The sequence below is a fragment of the Pelmatolapia mariae genome, linkage group LG5 (assembly GCF_036321145.2).
Source record: "Pelmatolapia mariae isolate MD_Pm_ZW linkage group LG5, Pm_UMD_F_2, whole genome shotgun sequence".
In the NCBI taxonomy this organism is placed as follows: domain Eukaryota; kingdom Metazoa; phylum Chordata; class Actinopteri; order Cichliformes; family Cichlidae; genus Pelmatolapia; species Pelmatolapia mariae.
This window is the reverse complement of record NC_086231.1, coordinates 14,052,783-14,063,728: the sequence shown is the minus strand read 5'-3', so window position 1 is coordinate 14,063,728 and position 10,946 is coordinate 14,052,783. Positions and strand designations below refer to the sequence as shown.

At 40.1% G+C, this 10,946-nt stretch overlaps 2 protein-coding genes across 2 annotated transcripts; one reads left to right on the top strand and one right to left on the bottom strand.

The window, feature by feature from the left end:
• Window positions 1-4,841: 4,841 nt before the first annotated feature.
• LOC134627851 (zinc-binding protein A33-like) lies at window positions 4,842-6,257 on the top strand. Its single transcript, XM_063474282.1, has one exon. It carries the CDS (start codon window positions 4,842-4,844, stop codon window positions 6,255-6,257), a length of 1,416 nt encoding a protein of 471 aa, XP_063330352.1.
• Window positions 6,258-6,643: 386 nt separating this feature from the next.
• On the bottom strand, window positions 6,644-10,792 carry LOC134627016 (cytochrome c1, heme protein, mitochondrial). The gene is made up of 7 exons (XM_063472925.1): window positions 10,665-10,792; window positions 8,931-9,121; window positions 8,551-8,677; window positions 8,198-8,355; window positions 7,939-8,099; window positions 7,641-7,741; window positions 6,644-7,330 (listed from the first exon to the last, which is right to left on the bottom strand). The coding sequence occupies exons 1-7, from the start codon at window positions 10,743-10,745 to the stop codon at window positions 7,226-7,228; spliced, it is 924 nt and encodes a 307-aa protein (XP_063328995.1). The 5' UTR covers window positions 10,746-10,792; the 3' UTR covers window positions 6,644-7,225.
• Between the last annotated feature and the right edge of the window lie 154 nt (window positions 10,793-10,946).

Sequence of the window (10,946 nt, the reverse complement as noted above, 5' to 3'; positions counted from 1 at the left end):
TGAGCCTGGTTCTGCTGGAGGTTTCTTCCTGTTTAAAGGGAGTTTTTCCTTCCCACTGTTGCCAAAGCACTTCCTCATAGGGGATCATATGATTGTTGGGGTTTTCTGTTTTCTTTGTAGTATTGTAGGGTCTTTACCTTACAATATAACGCTCGTTGAGGCAACTGTTGTTGTGATCTGGTGCTATATAAATAAAACTGAGCTCAATTGAATCAAATTATTTATCAACTCCAACTCTAACATGGCAGATGGCACAGGACTATGTGAAACTTAAGCACATACATCCAGATCTGTTTTCTAACATGTAGTGTTTAAACCTCACAGCTGACCTATAAGACCTGCAAACAGTTTGATGGATGAAATCTAAGGAGTTTCAGAGGAAAAGCATAATCACTGGGTCCTGAAATTAAATGTAGTAGGAGCAAGGGCAGGGAATGACAAACGTGAAGTGGTAATACATTTAGTTTTTCAATATTCTGTATGAAGCTACCTGTATTCTGTCCTCATCCAAGTTGAGTCTCTCTGCCAGCTGTTCCCTCAGCTGAATACCAGGATAACAATTCACCTGAAACACTGTCTCCAGTATATTCACCTGGGAGGATGCACACAATGATATTAACCCAGGAAAAAAACTGTATTTCCTCCTATAATAGATGGATGTCGTGATCACTGTATCATAATTGAACAGAATTAATGAAGAACTGGCTGATAAACTGATTACCTGACTGTTGGTAAAGGCAGTGCGTGGTCTACGTCCAATATACCAGTTTGATGTCGGCTGGGAGTTTAGCTGCTGCTGTTGTTCTCTGTTCTTGCTCTCCACATTATTTTCTGGTTTAATGGAAAAAATAAAAGAGCATTTCACATTAATGCGGCAATTATAATCAAACGCAACATTTAGGCAGCATTAAGCCAAATTCTAAAAGTAACACTGGAAGTAAGAGTTACTTTTCACACTGATGAATCTTACAAATGCAAAATATGAAATATATAATTTAAGAAAAATTATGTAGATAAATGTTTAATAATGATTTACTTTGGCTTGATTTATAGTTTTGTGTAATGAGCCAGAGAAAGCTTAGTTTAGTGGGTTACTTCCAGTCTGTTGCCACTGCTCAACTGTAAAATAAAAATGAAACCTGGTATGAGGGACAACAAGAAAGGAACAAGCAGGAGAACAAAGAAAGATATGAAAGAGAAGAAAAATGCATGTTCTTCAAAAGCAATGGATTTACTTAAACATAGACTAATAAACTCAGTTTGTTTCCTGTACAGCAATCGGATGTAAGGAATCGCCCCCAATCAGGTTTTAAAAAAATATTAAAATACTGAAAGTGTCAGACTGAAACACTCAAGGTTTAGTATCAACTGGAGGATGTTATATTACAAAAATTACAGACTGAGCAGTTTTATAATGACACAAACATGAATCAGTGTTGTGATTCAGTTTAATCTAATTGCAATTTTTAGTTTTTCCAAATTTTCTCTTTGCTTTGCTGTAACAGAACAGTGCTTGTCTGCATCCTTTATAGTAAAGTGAATGAATGAACGATTGTACTGAAGTGCTGAAATTTCAAAAGCTTTCATGTTTTACTTGTTGTCTACAAAAACAGACAAAAATGAACCTTTAAACCTAAACTTTAATATTACACATGATAACTGGTTTAGTTTAGATTTTTTTGTTTTTAAATGCTTTGGAAATCATGTCATATTACAGACCAGGGGTTAGCACTTCATCAGTAATGAACAGACTACCCATTACTAACTCTTCAGACCTTTTTGTTCCTTACCTGCCCAGGGTCGGTGGAGTTTCAGGCAGTTTCCGGGTCTTTCCAAACCCAGAATCCGATCAATGGAAAATGCCAGCCTGCTTTCAACTGTCACAGATGCCATAATGATTACTCTGACTTATAAACAACCCTGAAAGCCGAGGGCCCCCGGCCTGCAAACAACAATCTTATGTCGTTGTAAAGAAAGAACAAATCCAAAAGTCAAGCAGTAGTTGATCGTACTGTGGGTCCTTTAGCTCTGTAGTCTAAAATAAACTGAAGAGGCCAGTGCCTGTTTTAGTCTGAGGTGCATGAAGCAGCAGGACAACAAACTGATGACTGCTGGTTTAAATGGGAATGGGGGGTTTACAATGGTCACCAATTAGAACTAAGAAGTCTTTTTTTCCATGTGAATAAGACTCCCTGAGGTTCCACATAGGAGCTAATCTCAGCTAATTGTGTCTGTGTGACCTAAAGACAGCATAAATATTTAACTCCACAGTCAAATACAAGACAGCAAAAGTATTTGCAAAATTCACAGGAAACAAAAACAGCTCATCTGACAGCATTTGTGCAAATGTGTAAGTTTCTCTCCCAGATGATAAACTGCATGAGTGTATGTGTGAGATTAGGTTGGGAAGTCTTTTTTTGAAAACTGCCACCATGAAACAAATACAAAGCAACACTGACTCCTTTTCTTCTAAATTACCAAAGTAGAAAATCAGTTTAGTTTTCACAGTAAAAAAACCTACATCCTTCTGTTACAAGACTGAGGCAGAAGTTAAACTAATAATAATGATAATGATAATAATGATCCAGTGAGATCCACTAATGCTATTAGCCTAATCTGTTTGCGTTGTGATGCAGATGAAGCTCGTAGTGTCTGAATGCAGTCTGAATCAGCAGGCAGGAAACCCTTTTCAGAAACAGATTAGCTCCTAATGAAGGCCTAGGGCAGCTTTAAATAAACAGCACACTTGTTTATTTATCCATGAATGAAAGGTGGGACGGATGTGACTACATGCAGAGAGAAAAGCCACTTAAACTAAACCTCAGTGTGACTGTGGCAGTAGAGTTGAAGCAATATTTCAACATTACTTATCACAAGGCCGGGGACAAAAGAAGAACACCTTCCTTGGCTTTGTCCAAATTTAAAAGTAATGAGAAACAGAAATGTAAAAACAGCAGTAACAGCTTCTTGTTTTCTCTGTAAATGGTTTTCAGAAACATTTCCAGCATTGTTTAAAATGGAAAGGTACAAACACTGCCAACTCCCAAATGGCATTTAAGACCCCGTGTGAAATCAGTCTCAGATTTTGTCTGTTTGCACTCTACAAGATGTGGAGATTCAGCAACACACAACAGACACAGGGAGCTTTAAAAGAAGGGAATAATAATGATCTGTCTGATTTAAAGCATCAACACTTCCTCAAACACCAGCATGTGGTTGAAGACAGACATACAAGGGCCAAAACTAAACTCCACAACCATCAAACTCTGGAAACAAACACGGCCAACATATAAGCACCACAATTTTTAAACAACAATTTCAGTATGTTATCTTTAAAGCACTAAAAAAAAAAGAACGAGTAAGGATATTTCTGTCTCAACATAATAAGGAAAATAAGGACACACATAGCTTGTCATTCAGGAGGATGACAGGCTATGTGTGTTGTAAATCTGCCACTTTCAAAGGTATGAATACAGTATACATGCTAAAATCCTAACATTGTGTGTGAGGACACATAAATAACATACCAACAATTTGAGGACATGACTGACACAGTGTGTACTCTAAGTTTTTTTTGTACATCTGTAAATGCTATTGTTGCTGTGCTGTGTTTAAAATTTAACATAATATGTGTTTTCTTTGTCAGTCATTTTTGTTACAAATTACATATTTTTCAACTAAATTTGACCAATAAAAACTGATTTTGGTGGCTTTAAAACACCATGATGTCAACCCCAAATGCTACATGTAATTTTGTTTCGCATTAAAATATCTTTACACTCTACACAGGCCAGCCTTTCTCACTTTATCTCCGCTAGTTCCTTCTGCAGAGCAACATATCAAAAATCACTTGCACATTCCAACATGTTCACTAGAAAATGAGGGAGTGACAAATAGTTCATGCTGAGCAGGAAGAAGGGTGAGTTACAATACGTGAAAAGATTCTTCTCTTAAATAAAGACTTTGGAATTCATTTAAATCGGCTTTGGAATTTTACTCCTGTTTGCTGAAACAAATGACTGAGACAACCTTAAAATACAATCAAAATAATCAAAATAAAAAAAATACATAGCAGTAAACTGGTTACCTTATCTTATCTTATCTTATCTTATCTTATCTTATCGTTAATAACAGAGTGGAAGTCTATTTTTGTCATGTGTGGAAGAGAAAGCATATTTTGTTTTGTTAACATTAATTCCTTATTTTAGCTCTGAATATATGACAGTTACTAACCCTGTGGTGCTAAATGTGTTGTATTATTATTCATTCACTCTACATCATCAATGTGAAAAACTACTGTTTACAATCACACACATGCAGTTTTTTCCGGTGAGGAATACATTATACAAAAATGCCAGATATAGCAAAAATTATATTTAATATTGATATTTAGTTTATTTAAAAAATAACAGAAGGCTTAATAAAAAGTTTGGTTCCCAAATAATTTGAACTGAATTTTGTGGCAATTTTTTCATGGTTCAGGCTTTACAGAGTTAAAGCTCCGCCCCTTATGTAACACACCTGAGATATTCCAGTAACAGTTTGTCATTTTTCCGCATCTTGCTTTCCACCCCCACCCCCTCCCGCCCAGCACACACACTCAAGTGACAAGAAACTATTTAGCTCAGGCAGATCACATCAGCAACATCTGCTGTGAGAGAGCAGGAGGAGGTTCCATAATTCTGGCACTTCAACCTGCTACAACACCGTATGCTGAAGTTTGCTGTAAGTTTGCTGTAAGTTTTAATGAAGGCATGATCCAAAGGTAAAGTAAATATCAGTGAGGATAAAGTTGTGACTGACTACATTCCTTCTGTGCTTTCAGATTCACCCAGAGAGAAATGTCTTTCAGATCAAATGATGATCTCTCCTGTCCTGTCTGCCGTGATATATTTAGAGATCCTGTTGTCCTCCCATGCAGCCACAGCTTCTGCAAAGCCTGCCTGAGGAACTGGTGGACAGAGAAACGAATACAGGAGTGTCCAGTTTGTAAAAGAACATCATCAAGGAGTGACCCAACTTGCAACTTAGTATTGAAAAAACTGTGTGATTCAGTGTTACAGAGGGGACAGAGGAGAACTGCAGTGTCTGAGACCCTCTGCAGTCTCCACAGTGAGAATCTCAAACTCTTCTGTGTGGACCATCAGCGGCCAGTATGTGTCGTCTGTCTGCATTCAGATGAGCACTCCAGACACAAATTCAAACCAATTAATGAAGTTGCATCAGTTAACAGAGCTCACCTCCAGAAATCCCTGAAACCCTTAAAAGAGAAACTGAAGCTTTTTCAACAAGTTAAAGAAAACTGTGAGAAAACGGCAGAGCATATCAAGGTCCAGGCCCAAAACACAGAGAGGCAGATCAAGGAGCAGTTTCAAAGGCTGTGCCAGTTTCTACAAGAAGAAGAGGAAAACAGAATTGCCCTTCTGAAGAAGGAAGAGCAGCAGAACAGTCAGGAGATTACAGAGAAGATTAAGGCTCTGAGCAGAGAGATAGACAGTCTTTCAGACACAATCAGTGCCACAGAGAATGAGCTGAGAGCTGGAGACGTCTCATTCTTGCAGAACTACAAGATCGCAACAATAAGAGCTCAAAGGCGCCCCCTGCTGGATGACCCACAGCTGGTTCCAGGAGCTCTGATAGATGTGGCCAAACACCTGGGCAACCTGGGCTTCAATATCTGTAACAACATGAAGAAACTGTTTTCCTACTCACCTGTGATTCTGGATCCCAACACAGCAAATCCAGAACTCGTTCTGTCTGAAGATCTGACCAGTGTGAGATGTGAAAGTGAACAGATGCTCCCTGACAACCCTGAGAGGTTTGATTACTGTCGCATTGTTCTGGCCTCTGAGGGCTTTAACTCAGGGACTCACAGCTGGGACGTTGAGGTTGGAGAAAGCAAGGACTGGTTTGTGGGTGTTGCTGCAGAGTCCGTTCAGAGAAAGGGAAAGCGCCCGTCCTGTTTATGGAGAATAGGATGCTTTAATGGTAATTACATAGCACGGTGCTTATCGGATCCCTCGTTGGCTCTTACACTGAAAACAAAGCCCAGAAAGGTCAGAGTTCACCTAGACTGGTACAGGGGAATACTGTCATTCTTTGACCTAGATACGAACACACACATACACACCTTCACACACACTTTCACAGAGAAGCTGTTTCCATATTTTAACACTGTAAATGTGTATCCACTGAAGATAATACCCAGGAAAATAGCGCTAAAGCCCTGGTCAGACAGTATTAGTGTAGGAGTCTAAATACAAACTTCAGGAGATGTGTTGAAGTGTTTGGAAAAAAAGTTTAAGTCTTAAATGTTACTTGACATCAATACAATATTGTTTTTTTCAAAATTTATTTCAAACAAAGAAATCTGAAGCTGCTGCTGAAGATTCGCGGCAGTGTCATCCATGTAGAAAGAAAAATGTAAACGGTTTATGCGACTCTGATTTTATTTTTCTGTACAGTTTAATGAAATACAGAGTTGAATCAGACCAAAGAAGCAGTGACGTTTCTCTCTGGAGGTCAGAAGTCGGGAGATTGTTTAATGAATATGTGACAAAGTTTAGAAGCAGAACTTCACAGGCAGCATTTAAATGTGTGAATTTTGCTGCTGTCTGAAATAAAACACATGCCCACAGAAAGGTTCCTTTAAGATAATTTATTTTGTACAATAAAACTGAAGTCTAGAGCATGCTTTGTGGAGAAGACGGTGGAAGAATGACTTATCACACACCCTGGATGTTTCACTTCTCACCACTTGCATTGCTATTGAGTATCTTACAAAGATGGACAGTCAATCAACTTCGCAGTCAATTGTGACAAAGAGACTGATACGAGATGTCAAAACAGGAACTGCTACCAGTAGTTAACTCGTTGCCGATCAAACAAACTTTGCAGCAGGTGCGTTCAAGAACACCACAAATCTGAAACAAACGTGAACCACAATATGCAGAATATTTAAAAAAAAAAACAAAAAACAAAAAACTTTCACAATATTTGTTCTACCATGCCACCAGCTTAGTAAAAAAGAAAAAAAAGAAAATTCTGTAAGAATAAACATAGTACATCCACTCCAAGTTCTGTTCCCCCTCTCAGAAAGGCATGTTTGTGTTTGTCAGTAATTATGTGGCTAAGATCATCACATGGTGAGCATTGTGGGGTCATTGAACGCAGCCCTCTCCGTTTTCGGCCCAGGTTGGGGTGTGTGAGAGGTGATTTGTTCCATTTACTTAGGAGGCCTGTAGGCGATCTTCCTGCTCTTCAGCACAGACCACCTGTGTCTCTTCATGTAGTAGAGCAGAGGCACAATGATAGCTGAGCCCATCAGCAGCTGATAGGAGAAAGAGAACACAAACATTAACCAATGCCAAGATCCATGCTTAGACATGTTTTCTATATTTTAAATATTCTTGAGACGACAGGAAGGTCACATAAGAAGTCGTACAGTTTAGTGCATGACATAAAAACTTTTATTGCATTTTATACCCACGACATGTTTCCTGTAAAATATCTTACAGAGTTGCAAGTGTTGATTTAATTAAACATATCTAAATTTGGAGCATCACTCAATTAAGAATGCCAGCACTTAAAATGACACCCAAAGACAAAAAAATAGGCACTCTAGTTGGTGAGAGGTGTACCTTCAGTCCCATGCGTTTGCGTTGGTCATGCTCGGGCTCAGCAGCCCACCTTAAGAAAGTACACACATCCTTAGCAACCTGACTCATGGTGGCAGGGGTTCCTATAAGAAACCAAGAGAACAGAAACCATCAGCAACACTTTTTTCGTTCGTTCGTTCCTTTGTTTTTTGGTTCACTCTAACAAACTGAAACTCTTTCTAAAGAGGAGGGAAAAAAACCCCAAAAACCCCCAGAAAATAGTGCTCCCATTTCTGTAGCTGGAGAGAAGATTATCCAAACATACACCTGCACTTCTTACCATCATCATACTCCAGAATTTCATTGTAGATCGGTGGGGCCATGCCAATAGCCTGCCCAGGGAAGTAGGGGTTGTAGTAAAGTCCCTCTCTCACTGTCACTCCTGCAGGAGGGTCGCAGTAACCCGTCAGCAGGCTGAACACATAGTCTTCTCCGCCGTGTCTGCAGGGAGCAGAAGGGTGAAACGAGTTAATGCTAAGGATACTGCAGATTTTGGGTGTTTGCACCTTTCAGAGTAAACACAGGTTTTCAGGACTTACCTGGCGTTCACAATGTAGCTAAGGTCTGGAGGAAGGGCGCCATTGTTGGCGGCCCTGGCTGCCTCGGGGTTGGGGTAGGGCTTTGGAAAATAGTCTGACAGCTTTCCTGGCCGGGTGAACATCTCGCCACTCTCATCAGGACCATCAACTACCTCAACCTAAACACAAATCATGAGAAGAGATAGGTCACCACCTACGGGCAGAACTTACTTCTAAAGATAAAAATAATGAGACAATTAAAAAAAAAAAAAAAAAAGATTCGGTCTGACTAAAACACCATTATGTGATTAAATTAGAATATTGGCAGAATCAAGACTATTCACAGGATCACATCGCCCCACATATAGACTCACCTCTTCTGCGATGGTCTTCACCTCGTCCTCTGTGTGCGACACTCCCACGAGGTTCCTGAAAGCCAGGTATTCCATACTGTGGCAAGCTGAGCACACCTGCTTATACACCTGGTAACCACGGCGAATACTGTGGGAGGCAGAGAGAAAGATAAAATAACTCGTTATGTTTCATATAAGAGCTGTCTGAAACTGCCAAAACAGACTTTCAATGAAAAATTCAGACTGTATAAAGAAAATAAACGTGAATAAAGTGAAATTCTCTGCAAACTCAAGTCTTCAAAGCCAGCTAATTTTTTTTAGTGGCAGTTTTACATTCAGTGCCTTTCATCACTCGAAGGATGTTTACAAACACTTGAACAGTCTGTATACATTCAACTCACCTAGCATGGTCCAGAGAGGACAGAGGTCCAGCGTGACTCCAGGGGTACTGAGGGGGATGAAGCTCCAACTCGGATGCTTTAACCGACTGGTGCAATAACAGTGCAAGCCCGGCTCCACCGGCTGTGACCACACCCAGGGTTGTCAGGGCAACCTTCTTCCCCCTTGGCAAGCTGGCGAAAGACATGTTGGCCTGTGAATGGAAATAAGCACAAAAAGTTACTTTAAGAAACTCATCCAAAAAGGGTAATCTACAGATGACTATCCATTAGATTCAGTTACTTTAAATTATATTAGAGCTGAAATGTACTTTGCTTGGGCATGGCGCCCAAGTCTACCGGGCTACTGGATATCCAAGTACATTTGACAATTTATTTTTTAGTCTGAGTACATGATTAATTTTCAAGTTTACAGTTTTCCAGTGAGCCTAAGGTCTTCCTGGTTGGGTTGACCTTTTGGCTGGTATCATTCAACATCACACAGCTCTCTCTGTGGACTACAAGAATAATTCTTGTTCTACTCTGAAGAATTGCTATGAGCTGAAGGCCAAGGCTGAGCAAAACCTGCTGCAGGTAGAGAAGTATGTGTGCAAGGTTTAGTTAATTGAGTGGCCCTTTTTTATAATCCAGTCTGGTTGTCCTTATGAAACTGCCCTTCACTGCTGATTTTGTAACCAGGTGTTAATGGCAGCATGCGATAACAGCATCCTCACATCAGCAAAACAAACATAACACACCAACCTCCACCTCTGACATAAAATAATGCTTGGCAACATTAATTTAGGGTACTTTATTTCAGTTAAGGAAGAAAATCAATATAGTAGTTAATAGCCTAATGATTGGCATGCATGTCATTTACTAACAGGAATGCCCCAATTTAGCCATTTCTCGCTATGCCCTTCTCCATCTCTACTGGGATACTCCCTCTGATAAAGCGTTAGCAAATAAGCAAATAGAGTTTGGGAACCATATCTTCGCAGTCTGAAGATTATATCCCCAATCATCAAAACAAAATGATCTCAAAGAAACTAAAACTGAAAAACGTCTCCTTGTCCCTGAACCAGGTCACAAGCTCAGTTGGGGCCAAATGACAATTATGTTCAGCTTCTTAGGTATTTTCGGTTATATCCATCGTCTGAAACGCGCATCAGTGAATTGTAGACAGGACACAGATATTTAGCTTGGCGATTGAAATTGAGGACGGCTTTTATTCACCGGAAGTCCTTTCAGTCCTTGAGATGCTAACTCTTTAGCAAGCTGTTTAGCTCAGCGACTTCAGCGGGTGTCGTTACTGACAGAAGTCAACAATCGCGACCCACGCCAGCTGAGTTTAAATATGCACAAATACAGTGGCCAAACAATTCACATTAATCTTCATGCATCGCTGGCCAACGTATATTTTAATCACGTTGCACGTTTGCCGGGTGCTGGACACGACATCATGGTTTAGCTCACCGGCTAGCTTCCTAAACACATTGAGGAGAACCTGCTTTAAACTGTCTGTGGCATTTAATTTTGGAGATACTGGTGCTGTATCGCTATCAAGAGGTTATGAGTGATAAAACATTTAAGAAATTAAAGCTACAGTTGTTGGTCAAATCCTAAAAAGTGTGGGAACACGAGTGACCTTGTCTCACCCCGCTGTCCGCACCAAGCTAACCTAACACCTCACAGCACCGGTTTTCTATTAAATCGTGTCCTAAACACGTTCACGTGTGATAAATACTACTACACTACCTTGGAGGTCCTGAGAGTTTTCGGGGTGCTGAGGAGAGCCCTCCCGTTCCCCGATAGCACCACCGCTCGTAGCGCCGCCATCTTCTTTGCGGTTCTCGCTCTGCTCTGGAAGGAGTTGAGGCAGATAAACAGCTTGTTCCGGTCTGAAACTTCAAAATAAAGACGGCCAGTGTGAAGCGCTTTTATTATTAGTTACACGGCTCCTTCGGCCTCAGCTGTCAAAATAAAATCGCTGAGACCCTGCCCTCCATATCTACAATGTTTGAAAAAACAAGGGAATTA